Source organism: Solanum lycopersicum, chromosome 7, assembly GCF_036512215.1.
Source record: "Solanum lycopersicum chromosome 7, SLM_r2.1".
Classification (NCBI taxonomy): domain Eukaryota; kingdom Viridiplantae; phylum Streptophyta; class Magnoliopsida; order Solanales; family Solanaceae; genus Solanum; species Solanum lycopersicum.
The window spans coordinates 35186785-35208737 of record NC_090806.1 but is presented as its reverse complement, the minus strand read 5'-3'; the positions used below and the strand labels follow the sequence as shown (position 1 = coordinate 35208737).

The 21953-nt window shown below is 32.6% G+C and overlaps 1 protein-coding gene and 1 long non-coding RNA gene across 2 annotated transcripts; one reads left to right on the top strand and one right to left on the bottom strand.

The window, feature by feature from the left end:
• The first annotated feature begins 10458 nt into the window (after positions 1-10458).
• Positions 10459-11594, top strand: LOC138337602 (uncharacterized). Its single transcript, XR_011210938.1, has 3 exons — positions 10459-10920; positions 10999-11234; positions 11311-11594. It is a non-coding gene; the product is annotated as an uncharacterized lncRNA (long non-coding RNA).
• A 1861-nt stretch (positions 11595-13455) lies between these two features.
• LOC101267718 (uncharacterized) lies at positions 13456-21647 on the bottom strand. Its single transcript, XM_004242927.5, has 14 exons — positions 21449-21647; positions 17663-17774; positions 17250-17362; positions 16939-17061; positions 16657-16868; positions 16494-16569; positions 15033-15119; positions 14870-14950; positions 14696-14728; positions 14563-14616; positions 14439-14480; positions 14229-14307; positions 14076-14146; positions 13456-13744 (listed from the first exon to the last, which is right to left on the bottom strand). Exons 1-14 carry the CDS (start codon positions 21626-21628, stop codon positions 13685-13687), a joined length of 1323 nt encoding a protein of 440 aa, XP_004242975.2. The 5' UTR covers positions 21629-21647; the 3' UTR covers positions 13456-13684.
• Positions 21648-21953: the final 306 nt, after the last annotated feature.

The window sequence follows — 21953 nt, the reverse complement described above, 5'->3', positions numbered from 1 at the left end:
CCCAAGATGCCTCGGAAACAAAGAGAATAGAAAGTATCACAAAGATCCAGGCTCGTAACCTACAAAAATTTGTAGAAGCAAGGGGTGAGTACCAAACCACGCGGTACCCAACAAGCAAACCTCTAAACACAAGTTAAGTGAACAAAATACGGGTACTCCTTACGCCCTATCTAAACCTCCACGCTACAGCCTAACAATTTACCAAACACACCACTCAATAACCACACTCTATCAGTTTACACATTCTCAATAACAACTCAATATTCAACAGTCACAAGCTTCACAGATAAACAATCACAAGATCAGCAAAACACGTGTTCAAGTTCATTAATAATAAAATGTGCAATGCCATGAGATGCAATGTCAAGTATAATGATGCATGTCTTTCTTAACGATACACACCCATTGTCTCTCAGTCCGGGACCCAGGGGGGACATATCTGTCCATGCATCTGTCGTGGTACATGACACGACCCTCGATAATAGTAACCTTCGCGGCACGCGATACGTCCCTCGAATTATAATACCCATCGCGGCGCGCGATACGACCCTCGAAATGGTACATCCTCTTACCACAACCATGTGTCAAATACAATGCAAATGACATGCTCAAATGAAAAGGAGGAGATAATCATTTTGATAACAAAGTACAATTTACAACCAGGAATACAACACCAACAAATAAGCGACAAGTCTCCAAGTAATTCTCAACACAACACAAAGAAATACACGAATTTCATACGCTTAACAAGGGTTTAGAGATCCACTTGCCTCATTCAATCTATTCACTTTGAAACTTGATTCTTCCCCTTTCGTTGAATTTCCAACTCAAAGCAATCTATTCAAGTAAATGACCACAGTAAGATTTCAGAACTAACAACACTTATATTACTATATGATTAGCCTTGACCCAAAAACTCACTCCAAATTTATAATCAAGTTCTTAAACCTTAATGTCAATTAACATGTCAAATCATTCAATTTCCTCCAAATTTTAAACTTAAGGTTAAGTCTCAATATATCAAAATATGAATCCTAGTGTATTGGTACAGAGAATCTTAAACATCAAATTCACGCTAAGCCTTGAAATTAGTTATTGTCACATAAGAGGAAGTGTCAATTCTGACAATTCCCAACTTTCCCCTCATCACCTAATCGTTGTTATATGATTACTCCATGACTATTGTAACAATTTTCCATCAAATCTTATTTGTTTAATTCCCAGAAACCACCAAAATACTGTGGCAGCCATATTAGTTCAAAGTCCGATATTATTATTTCTTTTCAATTAATTTAGCTACAAGTATTATCTCTTCTATTTTATCCTAAAATAAAATTGCACATTACAATAATGATTCAATTATCAAGCCATCCAACATGCTTAAAGTATGAATGGCATAACCAATCAACAATCATACTAACATTAAATTAATATAATAATAATAACTAATATATATGCATAACAATATGTCCTTACTTCATGATAAAATAATAATTTAACATGTAACCTAGGAATTGAAACTAAGTGGAGAAAATTAATGTAGCAGTCATATAGAAAATGGGAAATCACATACCTGCAAACCCTTCAGCCGCCTCAAGCTTCGACCTTTTCTTCTTTTCTTATTTCTTCTTCTTTTATTTTTTTTTAATTAATTATGTACTAAAAGTGGTAGGTTTTACCCACATGTTTATTAAATATAGTCTAAATGGTATAGGGTCTTAAATAAATTATCACTTTAGCCCATAAACTATCGATTAATTAACTCAAGTTACACTAATATTTAAAATTTCCAAAAATGACCTTCCGGGTCATTACATCGTACCTGGAAGTTTTGACCCTAAAACAAATCTAATACATATTTAACACCTTCCCACCAAATTTCATTAAATTTCAACTCCTAAAACATTGTAAAATAGGCTGCGACACGTTGGAACCTTTTGCACTAGGCTCTGGACGTCATGGACGTACCTTAATGTTTTGACTCTAATACTTCCTAAATGTATTTTATACATTATTTACCTTAAAATAGTTTTACAGCCCTTGGAAACTCATGTGGGGCTCTAGATTACGTTTTATACTTTCGAGTGTTACAAGATTGATTAATTTTAGATGTCTTAAGTAATTGGAAAAATTCACGATCTTTAAAATAAATTTCTTTCCCACAGTGTTATTTTCTATTTTTCTCTTATTCATGAAAAAAAATTCACATTAGTCATGGCAAAAAGAGTGTTTGTGATGAGAAAAAAATGGAGAAAGAAGAAAGGAAGGGTAGCGTGAAGGACAAGAGGGTGAGAAAAAATTGCCTTTTTTTAAGAAAAACTCACTTTATATATTAATCATTTAATCATATATTCATGTCATCTTTGAGACTGGTATAGATATAAAATTATTTTTTCTCCCGAGCGTCTCATTAATAGAGTCGTTCATATGGTTAGACTCGTTGGGTCAGCCTAGTCTAACCCGTTATTTGATAAGGTTGAACTAGGATTTTCGGAGCACATTTAAGAAAAGAATTTTTTAGCCTGATCTGAATAAGCCTGCAAATTTGTGGTGCTTGAGAAATATGGATATTGCCACGCCATAATACAAATAAAATTATTCAAAAAATAAAAATGAAATAGAGTAGTAAAATAACAGGAGTCTACCTTCTAAATTTGTTTAAAGTTTGAAATATTACAATTTAAATACAAATTATATTTAGAAAACATGTACCACATGGAATAATAAATTCCTAAAATTTCAAGAAAATCACTACATAGGCCATATTCTATGAAATATTATCATAGTTTTGTGTTTTATGATAATTGACAATAATTAAATTAATATTTCTATTTAACTATTTATGTTTTTACTTGAAATCAAAGTTAATAAATATTGTATAAATAATTTTATTTGTTTTATATACATATTTGTATTATAGTGAATGTCTAATTATGTAGAGTCCTTTTAGGTATAGGAATGCTACTTAGGGACCAAATTATGTTTTCCCTATAAATAAAGGGGTATTTCCTTCATTGTAAATAATATTCATAAAACCTTGAATATGCTCCAAGATGAATAAGAAGTCTTTTCTCTTCTTCCTAATTTATTCTTCTTCTTGTTTATATAGTTTCATAAAACGTTATCAACACAATTATTCTATTCTCAAAGAATTATGTTAGAATACGGAAAAAGTGCAAAAGAAATCTTGCATAAGTTATGCAATAATGTTCTCATACCTTTCTGTAACGTATAATTTATCTTCACTTTGTTAGTTAAAATTATTTCTAACTATTTCGATGACAGATTTGAAGTTATCATCGAGAGTAAGTATTTAAAGAGATTTGTCGACTTTTTATATATTTTATGTTAACCAATTGGAAGAGAATTTTATAATTTATTTTAATAATTAAATGAGCAAAATTTAGTGAAAGGTATGTTTTCAACCTTTATATGAGGCATGTGATCTTCTTAACTATACTTATTTACTACTAATATTGATTATAATAAATCAGTAATCTCAATTTTGTGTGTAGTTATAATGTATGATCAAATTAATGATCATCAATAGTGATAAAATTACAATTGTTTTGAAGGCTTGAGATTGACCCTCATTGTTGGTAAGACGATGGATTTAAGTTCCATCACATCAAAAGGGTAAGGCGGTGGATTCATGTCTAATCGCACCAAGAGGGGGGTAAGACATCAGGTTCAAGTCTTGATACACCGTGGTATTTTAAAGATGTTGAGTCCAAGTGTCGTGATATATGCACTAAAATCTCTTTATATGGATAACATGTTGAGTTTGCGTCGCAATGCACTATATTGATGATATTTTGACTATTAAAGCAAAAAGTGTGATTTCGCTGAAAAGCCATCATGAACCATATTCAATTTAAAGCTTTCATTCCCTAAAGTGAATAAGATAGTTGTGCATATGATGTCTGAAAGAAAAGACAAGTGATTGAATAATGGACATAAATATGGAATAAGGTACAACTGTTATAATTTGATGCACAGATATTTGTGTTCATTCATGAAGAATGAGAACTTTTGATAAATATTTTAAAAAATACAGATTCATTCTCTAAACTGAATGAGGTTTAAGTCATCATGCTAAGCGTGGAAAAGATCGCAACCTTTGGTTGTAGATGTGATATCACCAAGATTGTCTATTGGCAGACATATGTTAAATAAAAGTTTATACTTTATCTTTTGACTTTTATTGGATAATAATTAGTGCATTTGAGGCACATTCTAATAGTAATTCCAATACTGTCTTACGTTTGCATGATTGTATGGGACATCATGAGTCTATTATGATGAGGTGAATTATAGATAATTTTAATAGACATCAATTAAAGAACCTAAAGATTCTTTTGAATGGTGATTTACTTGTACTATTTGTTATCAAGGCAAGTTGATTGTGAGACTATCATCAATGAAAGTTGAAATTGAATCCCATGTGTTCTTCGAACGTACACATAAAGATATATGTAGACCTAATCACTCACTAGTGGGTTGTTTGGATACTTCATGGTCCTATTATATGATCCTTCTATATGGTCTCATATGTGTCTATTGTCATCTCGCAACTTGGGTTTGCATAATTATTGACACAAATAATGTGATTATATCTATTCAGTGTTGGGATCAGGACTCATCTTTTGAAGAGGTAAAATAATTGAGAAAAAAATAAATCTGAAATTTACTCTAGGAGTATTAAAGTTGACATTTTCTCATATAATAGTAATAAATTGGAAATTTACTAAAGCATAAAGACACATGACATAGTAAACTTGGATTTTACGTGTACTAGTAATTTTGTTAGTTGGCATGAATCATTTGGTCATCTCAAAGATGTGCATATTGAGTACTAGACATACATTGAAGAACTAGAAGTGTAACACCTCTAAAAATGAGATAGGTGAAACTAGAGCCTAACATGTGTACATCATGTTTTAAAGTCCTAAAATGGTTAATAATTGTTTATAGGAAGTATATAAATTTTTGAAGTTTTTGGAGGTCAAACGTCCAAGACGTTCAAAAACTAGTTGAAGTTAAATTAGTGTGTTGTAGTGTTTTGTAGTGGAGTTTTGGGTGATGGTGTGAAGGTGAAATTGAGTATCGATGGTTCCGACACGTAGCCTGATATGTAAAGGATCGAAACATTTAAGAATAGCGCGCCAGCCAAATCTGGCAATGGTTGCGCGTCGCGCAGTTGGACCAAAAATAGGAGAAATGTTTGACCTACAACACGGGTATGTCACGAACCATTATATCTCAAAATTTTCTAGAAGCAAGATTTGAAAATGACTCTGCGACGCGTAACTCCCATATTTAGTTGTGTCGTTTTAAGTCAAATTTGATTGGTTAAATTTTCTAATAAGTGCAGGAGTCTTTTGGTTAATTTGGGGATGACTTATTAAGGGTTATTGAGGATTTTTATACCCCTAAACTCACCAATCAAAGCTAAACTCTCAATTCAAAACAAAATCTCTCCATTCTTCTCTCCAAAAGCTCCATTAATGAAGGTCTGAAACTCCAACGAGGAAGACTGATTTCCTCAAGTTTTCGCCATCAACTTGTGGGCTTTTAATCACAACTAAATTATGGTTCTTCATCCTTAAAATCTCTTTCTTCAACGAATCAATTACAATGATTTTCAAAGATGATCAAAACCATGATATTGTCCAATTTTGAGATGTATCTATGGGTTCTTGCATTAAAGGTTTGAAACATTGTATTATGAATTAATTGATGTTAATTTGATGATTTTAACCTAAAAACTCTATGAACCAATGCAAACCATGCACTACTAGATTTGACTACTTTATGGGTAAATTGATTATGTCTTATAGTTATTGAATTATTATGTAATTTGATAAAGGCTATTGAATTGTCATAGAATCATGCTATAATGTTAGTATGCTGACCTAATTTTATAAATTTATGTTGAATTATCTTAGATTCATTGTCTATTGTAAGTATTGAATTGAATTGGTGATCATGGCCATGGGTAAGGGCCTTTGAGTATTGTGTTGGATGATTTAGATATGGATTGAAGTTGTGAGGTTGGATCAATGGTTGTTGACCTAACTTTCTGTATATTGCGTATTCTAGTTCTTAGATGATAATGATGTTTAGTATGATCCACTTATGTTGGCGGTGCTTATGTGTTGTGATAAATTTGTCCTTGTCGGCATTACCTTATGAATTGTGAACGATGTGGCCTCGTTTGCATTATTTTAAGTTTATGGCTTTATCATGTTATAACTTGATTATGTGGATATTATGAATGTCAAGATGTCTTATGTTTTTATGTGGAGTCAAAGCATGGGTTCTTCTAGTTAATGATGTGTGTGTCTAGTTAACTATGTTATAGTCATTATGAGGATTACTTGATGTTGAATTACGATGTTTCTTTATAGATTATATGATAATTGTGAAGAATTATGTGATGATTCTATAGAAGTGTATAGGATGACTAGTAAGTATGCTTAGTTGATTTTATGTGCTTCTAGAATGATATGTTATATGTGAAGTATGTTGTGTCTTGCTTTGGTAGACTTGTATCCCTTACTTGATACATGTATGATGTGAATATGAGTTCTTGACTTAGTATTCTAGAGATTCTTAGTCTTGTATGTATAAATGACATGTAACCTTGAATGTTGATAAGAATGTCCTTTATGTGGAGCCTTCAACCTAGTTGTAAGGTTATGATATCCCTGAAGTTGAAAGTCGTAATGGTATTCTTCTTATGTGATTGATGGACTTAAGGTTGGTTGGCTGGAACGACATGAAATCATCCTTAGGAAAGTCATTGAGTTATCCTTTTGACCTTTATAGGTAGCCTTAGTGGACCCGCTTTAGTAAGGTGAAATGTGATTGGATTATGCACTAGATATCAAACCTTTTTATGTGATCCTTTATGTAAATTACTATATCAGAACAAAGGATAGCACCGAGTGAGTATGCATGGGCAGTATCTATAATCAAGTATGAGACTAGAGTACAAAGGAATCCTTAATATTCCTTAACCATGTGCCTACATGGGATTTGTCCAAGTTCTATCAATTACAAAAAGAACACCCTCCATCGGAGTAGGGTAGACTCCGGATTCCATGCTTAGATACCATGGTTCATGTCGGTTATTGTCTAATCTCATCATGTGGGATACATACTAGTGTTGGATAAGTACTATGAAGTTTAGATAGTAGAAATGACGCTATCCAGACATTGCACGATTAGGCTTTGAAGATGTTAGTGAGTGAGTCCTTAAGTCTTCTCCAAGACCATTACTTGAATGCCCTTATGTGAAGAATGTCTCTAAATGAACTAATAAAGATACTGACTTTTAAGTTGGGAAGTATGCTAATTACTAAGTACTTACCTAGATTAGTTTAAGGGTTGCATAGTTAAGGTATGAAGGGCGCATAGGAATGGTCACTTCATGTCTTATCTAGGGAAGTCCTAAGAATGACTCTAAATAGGGAAAGTAATTTGAATAAGTAGACATGATCTAAACTTCGGTAGTCTTAAGGATTATTTAGGTGAGCTTGGAGAGGGTGTATGGGCGGTCTCTCTTGCATTACTTAATTAAGTCTTTTGATAACCTTTTGGAAAAGAATTTTATATATTTATATGCTATTTTGTGAAGTTAGAATGATCTTATCTTAGGTAGTCTAATGGATCTCGTAGGTGTGTGTGAAGGGATTGTATGGGCGGTCGCTGCACAACTCACTTAAATGAGATTTAGAACCACCTTTTGTAGGAGGATCTCATGTCTATATGTTTTGATGTACGCTTGATGGTATTAGTGATGTTTGATACTTAAATGTGGTTTTGATACTTATAATATGATGTTTTAATCAAAAAGTGCATATTTATCATAAATGTCTGTTTCTCATGATTTTATGCGCTAAGTCATACTTAGTACAAGTGTATGTACTGATTCCATACAATTTTTTATATCTAAAGGTGTAGGTGAAAGGTGAGAAGCGTCTTGAAGGAAAACTTGGATTCTAGTTATCGTTCAAGCAATGTTGAAGTATGTCCTCATTTGACTCGAGGGCATAAGCGTCGTAAGAATTCTTTCAACGTATAATAGACTAAGTATTTCTATATTCGTATTGTATTGGCCGTGTCCCAAGTATTCTTGGGTCTAAGATTGACATATGTTGAGACTTAGTGTTTTCTATGATTTTCACATGAAAAATGTTTTAAGATATTTCGTGTGAAAAGTTTTAATTCCGCACTTCTTTTCATACATGAATGCGATAAATGATGTAAAAGGGCTTGTATAAGACCTTCGAGAGGTCAAGTACGTCGTGTATCGACTCAAGAGTGTCATAACTTTTAGGGGGTACTTTGGGTCATTATAAAAAGATTCTTCAATAATTCTTTTTGTTGCTTGTTCTCATGATAAGTTGATCAGATTATGATAAGAATTAAAGGTGAATATGGGTTCGTTCACCTATCATGTGATATGATAAAGAGATGCATCTATAAGATAATCACATGTGTGTTTGTTGTGAACTTGCAGTTAGACATTCACATAATTGTTTGTGCAAGATAATTGAGTTAAGAGCACAACTTTCAGAATATGAAATCAAGATAATTCATCTTGATATTATTGATAAATATTAAAGATGTTGTGACACTAAATGTCTCATATAGTAAAATCATTGCTTGTGAAAATAAAGTTTCATGTGTTGATTTGAAATATGATACTACATATAAAAGTACTTATACGCATCAGACCAATAAATAATGATTAGATCTTCTTTCAACAGATTTATGCTCAGGGACCAAATATTTTTCATCTGATTATTTTGATATGTAGTATATGATTAATGAATATACAATGATGCATAAAGATAGATTTTCCAAAATACTGAGATATATGTTAGTTTGTCTAACATAAGGGGAGGATCAAAGAATCAAAATGATCATAATAAGGATACAATGTGCTCTTGGAGAGCCTACGACATAACACTTTATAAAACCTCAAAATAGGGATAGCTACTTAAAAATAATGAAGTGGTGAGATCTCAATATGTTATGTCGTATAGTGAATCAATACAAAATTTATATAGTTGACGATATCTTTGATACAACAATGCATAATATTGTAAAAATATTATTAAGATATGAATTCTACGACTATAAAAGCATGTTGATGTAGAAATAATTATCAAGTGAAAAGTGGAATAATGCATCGTGGTAAGCGCAAAGCTTATTTGACTTGCAATGTAGGCACTAGAAGATGACGTACATTTAGTATTGAATGTTGCCACTTGACAAAATTGATATAAAAATATCCGTTGGGTTCAAAATCTAAAACATATACAAGGTTTTGAAAAACTTGTTTATAACCCTCATAAGGATTACATTAAATAGATTCAACATGCATAAAACATATACAAAAAAATTTATGCAAATTGATGACGAGAATTGAAACTCTTAGAAGAGTTTTCAAAAGGCAATAGATTATTTTTTTAAAGAAGTCGAAGTAGAATTATTTGATACTGAAGGGAAGATTCATAAAAGGAGATAGAAGGAAGCATATTTCATCAAAGTTTTTCTACACTCATGAGATCCCAAGAATGGTGATATTAACATGCAATATGTTTGTTCAAGTAATACTGTAATTGATTTATTCACCAAGTCTCTATCAAGTACAACTTTCAAGAGAATGCTGCACAAGTTTGGAAAATGAAAATTGAAGTCTGTGGACTGATGTTCACATTAGGGGGAGTTAATACGTGATGTACTCTTTTTCCCTCACAAAGTTTTGTCCCATTGAGTTTTCCTTATAAGATTTTTAATGAGGCATCCATGATGCGTATTATTAGATATGTATACTCTTTTTCCTTCACTGCATTTTTCCCACTAGGTTTTAGCTAGTAAGGTTTTAATGAGGCACATAATCTACCGACATTCAAGTGGAGTGTTATAAACATATTTGTATTATAGTGAATATCTAATTATGTGGAATTTTTTAAAGATATGGTTAGGAATCCTACTTGGGGACCAAGTTATGTTTTTCCAATAAATAAAGGGTTTTTCCTTCATTATAAATAAGATTCATGAAACCTTCAGTATACTTCAAAATGAATAACAAGTCTTTTCTCTTCTTTCTAATTTATTCTTCTTGTTGTTTATATTGTTAACAATTTGTGTATTTGATTACCAAGTACTAACTCTAATGTCATGTAATATTTTCTTGTCGATATTTATGATAATATTTTAAATTTGATTTTGCATTTAAAAATTAAAAAAATATATTTTTTTAAGAAAAAAAACTAGCCCAACAAAATCTGTAGTCCACATACTTGTAGACTGGACCGATAATTTTCTGGATCATATGAAAAATGGCTAGCCCAACCTAACCCATTAACCGATGTGTGAGCCCATATTGATAAATAAAAAAAGGCTGGTGGAGTGAGAGGAGAAAATAGAGTGGAGCAGTGAGTGAGTGTTACACTCCCCCACCTTATGCTTCAATTCGTCATCTCCAGACCGAATGATATGATACAGCAACAAAAAAGGGCAAGTCAAAGTGGGAGGGCGGCATGGGATAATCTACCCAGAGCAGCTCTTGTTATTATATTCTCGAAATCCTCCCTCAAAGATCGCATATACAACCTCCCTTTGGTATGCAAATCCTAGTCTAATTCCTCTCATCACCCTCACTGTTGGGTCTCTTTTACTGTCGCTCCTCTTGTTGATGCCTTTGTAAAATCTTCACCAGCTTTTCTAGACCCTTTTGATGGTAGATGCAACACCGATCCCCAATTTGACATTCATGCCTTTCACTCTCTTATCAGTAAAGCTGCTGGTGGATCCGCCTTGACCTCTCTATTTTTACCCTTTTCTCACTTCTCTTGATGGTCCTTACAATGACGATGCCCTTCTTAAACTCATCGCTACATTGTAAGTTCTCTCTCTCTCTCGCTCTTCATTTTACAATTATTGCTGCATTTCCTCAATTAATGTTGTTGTTTTGTATAGCTGCCCCAATTTGAAATACCTATCATTTCATGGATCCTTCAATGCCTCTGAAGATGTTTTATTGGAAGTTGTACAGAGCTTTCCAAAACTGGAGCTTGTGGACTTTTCTGATTCACCATACTTTACCCCTGAGATTTTACAAGAGATGGAGATTTATTGTCCTAATATTAGAGGCATTAGATGAAATGGATTTGCGAAACCTTTTCTCTCATCAACACTCATAAAATTCTTCCCAGGTTTGAAGCTTCTACACCTTTCTGATTCAAGTATTGGTCACAGAGACTTGCTCACCCTTGTCACTGGTAATTCTAGACTTGAATATTCGGAGATTATGCGCTGCCAAAGCTTGATGCTCTACATGTACACAATTAAGGAAGCTCATTGTCGAATTGCTGAAATTTTCTATGATTGAGTCTCTAACTCTGCTGGTAGATGCCTATTGCTATTGTACTGCATACTCAGGTTTGAATGTATCAACCAGATTTGTATTATATGGATTAACAAACAAGTTGGTGACTATGTACTAATTACTGTTATTTGCTAAATAGATGGTAAATTTTTAGCTTAAACATTTTGCATGAATGTAAGGAACTGGTTGGGAGTTGAACATGGTATTTTATTTCAGTTCCATCCCCAAGTGCTAGCATTTAACCATATAGACTTGAAAGTTGGCAGAAGCCTATGTTGTGAAAGACAATCGCCTCCTTGCCAATGGTGAGAGGCAAGGCCTGGAGACCCCTCATCACCGTTAGATTTGTATCTAGGTTATCTTCCAAAGGCGACACAATGGTGATAGGCAACAAAACAGTTGACTTTTGTATTTTCTTAAAAAAGACAACAAATCTAGGATTTAAAAGGTAACTTTTAGGGGTTTCTTTCCAAATTTGCTCAGTTACACTCTTAGACTAAAAAAGGTAATCTTAGGATTTTCTTTTCAAATTAGATTGTGTTGTAATTTCAACCAGTCGACTCGACTAGACTTCTCCGGCAATCAGCTAAACTTTTCTGGTAACTCCAAAATCCAAAAAATACATATTTCTTCTTTTCTTCTTTCGATTTATTCGTCCTTTGTTTCATTTTCCATCTTCTTCTCCAGACTTCACGTTTACTTCTACCTCTATTTTTTTCTCATTGTATTGATTTTTGTTTTTTTTTCATTCAAGTTCCAGACTCTTTTAGTATGTACTATCTATTTTTAGTTTTTGAATTGAAATATTTACTAATATATTACTGTTATTGAGATTTTGATTATTTATATACGCAATTTAATATTTTAAATTTTTTGTATTTATTGGAGGCACACTCTAAAAAGGTGAACGCCTCACTGTTCGCCTTGTGGCAAGTCAGTCCCTTGTCTCCTTAAAAAACACTGTAGCTGCTAGAATTTTAGCACTAGGTTTCAGTTTGAGGATGAAATAAATCATTAAAATATTGAAATTGTCCTGTCAGATTTCGTCTAGCAAGGACAGTAGCCTAACCCTTGTGTTTTGATTTTTACATCAGCAATTGTTGAAGATCATGTCTTACTTCTACTTTGGTACTTGAAATGAATGCTAATGACATTCACAAATACAAGTGGACAGTGATAATAGAATGCTTTTAACCTTGAAATTTCTTTCTTCTGGGATTTTCTCTCTTCTATAGCCCAGCTTTAGATATTAGTGACTTTTTATAGTAATGATATCTTAAACCTTCTTAACTGGTTTAATTGTTTCTCACTGATAATTTGTATTCAATATTCTAATTTAATTTTGAAACACGTTTGAACAGTGGCGTCCCTCATTCCTCTTTTAGGCCAGTTTGGTTTTTGCTAAGACATGTTTTCTCTTTGACAGTTGCTACGAGTCTCAACCATGTTATTGTTGATATTAGATGCATTTGACAGTGCAACGTTAATGCAACTTCATATACTATACTGCCAATTTTTTATTTCTTTTGCTTTTCCATTGGATGTCGCTTGGTCTTCTTTGAATTACCTAGAGGTTATATACTGTCTATGCCCCATTTGAATCGACTTATTTCCAGTGCTTCCAAGTCAGAATAGCTTTTAAATAATTTTGAAATGATAAAAAGTGTTTATAAACACTTATTTTAAAGCCAAAATAAAATAAATTAAGCCAAAAATATAAATTAGAGATCCTAACTTGTTTTTGACTTAGAAATCATAATCCAAACAAGTCCCGAACCTCAGCACAATGTCGACCTTTCATTTCTCAGGTTCTATATTAGCCTTCACATCAAATGATTATTAGCCTTCACATCAAATGATTATCCTCACTTGTGGAAGAATGAATTAGGACATCTCTCATAGTTGAAAACTGGAAAATCTGTTCTCTTTAACAGTTCACTTCAATCTATTCTTATTTGTTGTAACCTATTTTACACCATTCATGGTTCATAAAAAGAGTGCCAGCGATGGCAAACAGAATAAACCTGTAGAATCGTAACAGCTGATAGTAATCAAGACAGCGACTATTAATGATTACAATGTTCACCAGTTACATAATGATTACAATATTCACCAGTTACATAATAATTAGACGTTCCAAGTGATCCTGCCAGAAATGGCAAAGCTATCAGTCTATGGGATGTTTTTGTAGGCTTCTCATTTTCTGGGTACATCTACTATTGTCTTATGTTCACCCCACCAAAAATTTATGTCTCAGCTGCTGTCGTTCCAATGTCGTTACTGTCTTGAGACGAGAGTAATCACCTTTATCATTGCACTGGGAATAACAGCTATCAACTGCATACACGAAAAACACCTATGTTACAAGTTGAATATAAATAAATACTGACACTCCGTGTTTGTCCTATTTTGACATGACACACAGTATTATATATATATATATATATATATATATATATATATATATATATCTTGTGTTGTAAAATTTAATACATGTCAAAATGTAGCAAAATGTCATCTAATAATCTTAATATGTTACGTAAAAAGTTTAAATTAAAGAATTGCTAAAAGAGAAAAAAGAAATTTTATTTAAATGGATGGACTAGAAGATCACACACAATTAAACTGATCCTCATCAATCAATTATTTCCATAAATATAATACTTACCCAAGCAAGGCCAACGCACAAGATGCTAAAGCCAGGATATCGAAAAGGAGGTTTTTCTGAAAGAAATAAGGCTGCAAAATAAAAAGTTGCAAGTGTTGGCTTTAGGGGGATAGAGAAACACTTTGCTATGGCTTAAATATCAATTCGACTTACCAGTAAGAGGACTATATAGGAAGGGGGAGAGAATGTTGGCTATGGAACTTATGCTTGAAATGCACCCTTGAGCAATTCCCTAATTGAAAAATGACAAACATCGTACTTGTCACAAAACACTTTTTTTTTACAATTTTAAGTTTGATGCTGGAAACTTTCTGTATATCACGCATTAATCAGTGAAATTCTCATAATAGAGCGACTAGTCACCTGTTCACTAGGCCCAATTTGTTTTGAGACAATGCTTTGAATCTACAGTTATTAAACATCCAACCGTCATAACAGTAGAGGAATGAAAAAGGAAAATATTGAAAATAAATCTGAGAGAACTCACAGAAGGTTTCACGAGAGAGGTGGAAATAGGCAACAGTGCGGCAGTATAAGGAATCTGAAAATGAGGGAGTTAAATGCATTTGAAGCACAAGGACACAAATAGAAAATTCGACCTTCAACGTTTTAGAGCTTACCCAAATTTTTCGTGCTATACTGTCGATAAGAAGCTGCAGATTTAGGTAAAAATTAGTCGTTTGTCCTCATGTAAAGGGTAGAGAACCAATCAAATCAAATGCTGACATGGGTAATGTTGGGTATGGGGATTAGTTGGACTCAAAAACACCTGTACATTTTAAGTGTTCACATACATTTGTAAATCCAGTGATCAGTCCTAAGCATAGGAGAACCTCCTCTCCTATAAGAGGAGCCAACATAGGCATGAGGAGTAGCTGCATGATTTGAAAAATCAATATATGAAATATAATCATGAGGAAGAAATTATAAGTTGCTCTGATCAATAGCAAAAATTACCTGAGAAGTTGCTGAGCAAATGTTAGCTATGAGCATCACGTCAGCAAAGTTATCTTTCTTGAAATGAAATCGAGCCTTTAAGAAGTACTGCAGGAAAATATTTATGCACACTATTAAGTTGACCATATGGTTGAGACAAGTAAAATTGACCTTCCAAAAGCTCCCCTTGCTTCATACTATCATCATGTATCGATACTCCAGCTTCTCTCAATGATGAACAAGTTTTTCACATGTTAAAATTTTATAACAAGAACTAATTTATACTAGAAAAAAAGACATAAAGTCATTATTGAAATTGTTTCGAATTTTCGTAAACACACCTTAACTTTGCGACTGTCATATTACCCCATTAAACAATTTTAAACAAATATTATTATATCATTTTTCGGTCAGCCATAAATTTCAAGAAACAAGTGAGCTCACACCTCAATCATATCTAACACGTGTTAATTTAATTAAAAATATATATTTTTTCATTTTGATTTTTTCTTTAGCTTTTTCTTTCTTTATTTCTCTCTCTGTTACCTTAAAAATTTAATTTTGATATATCTTAAGTTTTATTTCATCTTTCTTCTCCATCATCCCTTCATTTTTTTTCTTCACCTTTCACCCCCCATGTCAAATTGAAATCCACTTCCATTTTTTTCTTTTCTTTTTTTTCTTTTTCTCTCGTCAAATTCTTTATAAAATTCATACTATTATTTAAATTTTATTAAATTATTGATAACATAATTAATTATTTTTAAAAGAAAATATAAAATTTCGAAGGTATCATCAACTACTCATTTTCATATAAATTCAAAATTAAAAATGATAATTTTAAAAGAATCAAATAATTTCTCAAAAATTGAAAAAACTTAATCAAAATCGAATTAAAAACTATATGATACTTCCTAATCATCTTGAAATCTAATAAGTTTATCGAATTGTTCGAAATGTAAGAACATATTTAACAAAATTTTAAAACTTAAGAGAGTAAAACTAATAATAATAATAATAATAATAATAATAATAATAATAATAATAAACGAAGGTGAAGTTATAGTAAAAATGGTGACATCGAAAGTACCAAGTTTCAATGAATGGTGATGACAATAAAATTTTTTGAAAAGAAAGAGAAAAAAGAAAAAAGAAAAAAAATTAAAATAATAAAAAAAAATAAGAATATAGATTTTATAATCAAACGCTTATAAAAATAAAATTATATTAGTTATTTTAGACTGCTCACTCTCTTTGAGAAAGTGGTATTATGGAAAATTGATGAAAAATAATGTAATTATATCTATTCAAAATTGTTTAATGGATGGTAGAACAATTGCAAATTTAATTTATCTCCTTGAAAATTCGAGACATTTTCAATGGTAATTTTATTTCTTTTCTCTTTATACTATGATGAAGGGTTTATACATATCTTGGTTGTCACCAATGAATGCCCAATTAAGACTTGAAAAAAGGAAGTACCTGAAATGGAGCTTGTTCTCCTCCTTCTGCAAAGCTATTCAAGAAAGCAACAGATGCTGCAAGCGAAAAAGTATGACTGCAACACGACGTCAGCAATTGTCATCATATTTCTTCTTTTGTCAGAAGAATTGATGATACAGTAACTCTTGTTCCATCTACTTACCTCTTCCTAAGAAAGAAAATGATATCCTTGAGGGATGGAACTCTGTTGAACACCTTTATATTCTTTGCCGTCTCGCAATCCAATTCAGTATCTTCCATTTCATTGTTTCTCAAAATTGGCTGTTCCTCAATAGGATACTCTTCAACGCGAGCTGTATCCTCTAAAAAAATTTGCATGTATACAACAGCAATTGTTGATGCAATTGTTGCTACCTTCATCAATAAAGAAGATCATAAATAGAACAAAACTAGATCAGTCAATAGCTTAATTTCAGAGAAGAACCAGAAATATCTGAGAAGTGGATAGGAAGTGATCAGCTAAGGTCCCACAGACAAATGCCGCAGATCCAACACCAGCCAAAATTCCGATTGCAGAGGCACGCTTTGCCTGTGACATATGGTCTGCCTGTAAACACAGAGGTTGAAACAAAGTGTTATTAGAAATTGCATTGTTTACTAATACTATATATCAAATCTTTAGACAAGCTTGTAATTTGGAGACTTTGATTTGATATATGGCAATATCTTTTACAAAACTAAATATTGTAAATAGGTTATGAGGCAAAGTCATTGTAATGGAGAAAAAATAATTACCACATAAGCAAGAGCGACACACTGAATACCACCATCACATATCATGCCAGTGAGTGTCCTCAACACATAGTAGACATAGTAAAATTTCTTGGTCCTCCTATATGCCAATATGACTGCCAAACATGACTTCCACAACTTAGTACATACCTATTTTTTCTTTTCCTTTCAAAAGAATAAGAGAGAAGTATTGAAAACATCCTCCAACTTGTTGAGATGAATGGTTAGTTTTGTTCTCGTTCTACAACTATCAACAGTCTTAAAAATAGTATCTTTTATTTGACTGCTTAAATTAAATACTTTCCTAATCTATCACGACATAGCAAGTTATTTCAAACTCTTGTAGGAGCGTTTGAAGACGAAACTACTACAATTGTTTTCGAGAAATAGTAAACAAGATGAGATGAAGTAAGAACCTGGGGGAATGATGGCGAGAGTGAGTGGGACAGTGAGTAAAGCTTTTCTTCCATAGACGTCAGACAAATTCCCAATAATTGGCATCATTACCACTAAACCAATTCCAACTATCTACATGCATCATCACAAAATTGAATTGAAAAACTATCATACCACTTGTCACTTTCTCCAGTCAAAGTCAGAATCACATAAATAACAACAAAACAGTTTCCTAATTCCATTATTTTTTAATCACTGTTAAGGCATACATGTAATTAAATAGTTGATGCCTACGCCAGGAGTCAAGTGTTTTAGTCATGAAAACTGTTACGTATTACGTAGATATGTAAAATCAGACATCTTGGAAGGAGGAGGTAAATTGGCTATCAAACTCTTAACCATTAGTTATTATGATTAATCTCAATAAGCACTGCAAACACTCGCACCTTTTATATTATGATTATGAAAATTATATTTTTTTACTAGAGTATATTAAATAAAATTTTAAAAAATAAATTAAATTATGAGTATCTTCTTTGAATTTGATAAGTGCTGAAAGTTTTTACTGTGTTTCGACTAAAAAAAGAGCAAACATTTATTAAAATTAAGTTTGAAAAATATTATGTGTGTATATATACCTTGAGAAACTCGAATACAAGTAACATGCACCATATAGAGAGTAGAAGTCCACTTGGGACACACGTTTAAGCCAGTGTGTCCACTCGCTGGACTAGGTATAACATCAAAATTTCTAAAATAGAAAATTCCAACTCAGGGCCATCTTAACCCTTAAGCTAGATAAGCCATCGTTTGAGTCTCATACTTTTGGATACATATATTTAAAAACAAAATTATATGTACTTCTAAATTTCTTTTAGTACTTATACATATATTTATCAAATAAAATTATATGTACTTCTAAATTTCTTTTAAAAAAATGGGTAAAAAGTAATTACTCAAAGTGGTTAATTTTCACTTTCCTTAGGGAATGGAGTAACATTTGGAAATTATTTTCTTATGTTGGAAACCTGTACTTCCTTATTTATTTATTAATAGTTTAATTATTTACCATAAGTTCATCTATTTTATTTTCTATTTTATTATTTTTATTTTAAATATTGAACTTCTCTTCTACAAAATTTATTTACTGTTACAAGTGACAAAAGATAAAATTTACTCTTTGGTATTTCTTCAAAATTTCAGAAGTGCAAAAACCATTATGAGGGGAACGAATGCAAAACTATCTCAATATCTTTTATATCGACTTATCAAACTTTTGAGTCAGATTTTATATATTATTCTATACTTTTTCTTGATTATTTACAATTTTATATATATATATATATATATCCTGTTTTAATTATTATTAAAATCTATTCAATTTAAATATGTCAATTAGAATATATGATCTTACAAAAAAAAAGAAAAATCTAAAGAATTAAATAAATCCCAAAAAGAACATTTAGATAGATTTTTGACAAATCTTAAATTGAAAAACTGTAACGACCTGTTTAGTCGTTTTGAGCAACAGATTTTAATTCTGGAAAAGCTGTCTTGGTCGACGGACCCCACGACAAACCGTCGTAGGCACGACAGACCGTCGAGGGTGTCTCGTTCCAAAACACTTAGAATTCTGAAATTTGGGTACTGAAATCGACTCTCTGAACTTCGCGACGAAATGGCAGGACGGACCGTCACAGGCGTGACGGGCCGTCATAGACTCTTGGTAAAAATCTAGTCTCTGAACTCTGTGACGGAAGCAGCAGGACGGGCCATCACAGGCGCGACGGGCCGTCACAGGCTGCGTAATCCCAGGCTGAGTCGGATTTCTTTAAATATTTTAAGGGACGTTTTGGACTATTCCTGCTTTAATTATAAAGTTAATGGTTTAATATTAATAACTCAATTACTTGGGGGTTAAAAGAGGTAACCTTAAGTTAATTAGTGGGTTATTATTGCCATCTTTTATTCTTAATTATATGCTAATTAGGGTAAAAGAAAGAGGGTTTGAATAAGAAAAATAGAAAGAACAAGAAGAGAGAGAGAGGATCGATCGAGAAGAGGAAAACACAAAGCTTTGGGGAATTTGCTTGCTTGATCACTAATCTTCGGTGGAGGTAGGTTATGATTTTTATGTTATTCGTAGTAAACTCTTAATAGCGAATGATATGTATTGGGTAGTATTGTAAACCCTTCTAAATGCTTAATTGCATGCTTGCATGAATGTGATTATGTAATTGTGATAAAATAAGCATGACGAAGCTATTGAATCCTAAATCTTGAAAATCCTAATCTACTTTGTTAATGATGATGCCTTGATATAAGAGAAGGCTTGATGACTGAATTAATGAGATTGATGATGCCTTGGTATAAGAGAAGGCTTGATGAACTGAATTAATGAGATTGATGATGCCTTAGTATGAAAGAAGGCTTGATGAATTAACAGAATGAGATTAGTGGAGTGGGTGACACGAACCGACATGTAGAATTAGGGGATCAGGTATCACGAATCGACACGTAGAATTAGGGGATCGGGTGTCACGAACCGACACGTAGAATTAGGGAATCGGGTGTCACGAACCGACACGTAGAATTAGGTGATCGGGTGTCACGAACCGACACGTAGAATTAGGGGATCGAGTGTCACGAACCGACACGTAGAATTAGGGGATCGGGTGTCACGAACCGACACGTAGATTTAGGGGATCGGAGTGTCACGTTCCGACACATATTAGTAGGGGATCGGAGTGTCACGTACCGACACAAGAGTAATAAAGATAATGAATCTTGAAAGATGTTAATATACTCAATCTAATTAACCTAATTCCCAAATGAGTATGGTATTGAGGCTTGAGTCCTCGTGTGTGAACTTGGCGGTACTTGGTAATGATTATAGTGCTTGTTGTTGCTACATGTTGAGTATTGTAGTTGATTTATGATATTACTTGATATATACTGTTTTCTATTTGGAGTTGGCCGATGATACCTACTCAGTACTTGTGTTGTACTGACCCCCTACTTTTATGTTTTCTTCTTTGTTATTTGTGGAGTGCAGCAAACGTGCCGTCGTCTTCAACTCAACCGCAATTCTAGCCAGTCTTCAATTACACCGGATTTCAGGGTGAGCTAATACTTCTAGCTTGGACTAGGTCTTCCTCTTCATGTCTTGATGCCTTGAAGTTCCGGCATGGACTAGCTTTTACTTGTTTTAGCTTCTTAGAATACTCTTAGTTTAGTAATTTGATCATAGATGTTTTTGTGATGATGACTTTCAGATTTTGGGGATAATAATAGTTATTGATTTTATTAATGAGTTTAAGTCTTCCGCATTACTTTCTGTTGATATTATATTGAAATGTTAAGGATTAGATTGATTGGTTCGCTCACATAGGAGGGTAAGTGTGGGTGCCAGTCGCGATCCAATTTGGATCGTGACAAAAACATCAGGCTGTCCTTCAATAAACAAGTCACTAATAAAATTGAGTTAAATGATAATAACATTCCAGAAGATGTTTAAAAAATTGGTGAAAAATGTGGCTAATGTATGGGTACTGATGTTAAAAAGGAAAAAAGGACGTACATGTAATTAAACTTGGCGAAAAACGTGTTGGGAAAACAGTAAAACATAAAGGGGAGAGGGAAATGGCGAGAGAACACACATCTTGGCTTTCTTAGCTAAACTATTCAAGTGAACAACTCAGAAAGTTTTAAGTTAGAACTGAACAACTTAAATTATTTAAAGTTGAATTGACCATTTAAAATATTGTCTCCATTAATAATAATAATAACAATAGTAATATACAAACCGCTTGCTGAAAACCAGATAGGTAAATGGCGAGAGAACACTCATCTTGAGCAGGACAGAGTAGCATCATCGTGACATCTGGCATCGCCGGAGTTACAACAAATATGGCCAACTGCGACATAAAAATCGTTACAAACAAGTGCTTTAACCCTCCAAACTTATCCATTCCTTCTAATACCATTTAATTTAATTTATGACTATACTATATATATATATATATAGGATATACTATAAAAAGAATTTGAAAATAGGCAGTGCGGTGCAGTGGACACTTGTTCACCACCCACAAGCTCATCATCAATTCTTGCCCCTTCGTTCTTTTCCACATCATCCACGCTACTATGTTAAATCAATTCTTTCTATTTGTTATATACCTCTATAAATTAAGATTCAATTATTTTTTGAAAATAATCTATATTTATTTTTAAGAAAAGGTATTTCTAACATTTATCCAACTACTAATTACACGACTCCTTGTTGGTACACATTTAAATATATTATTTTCT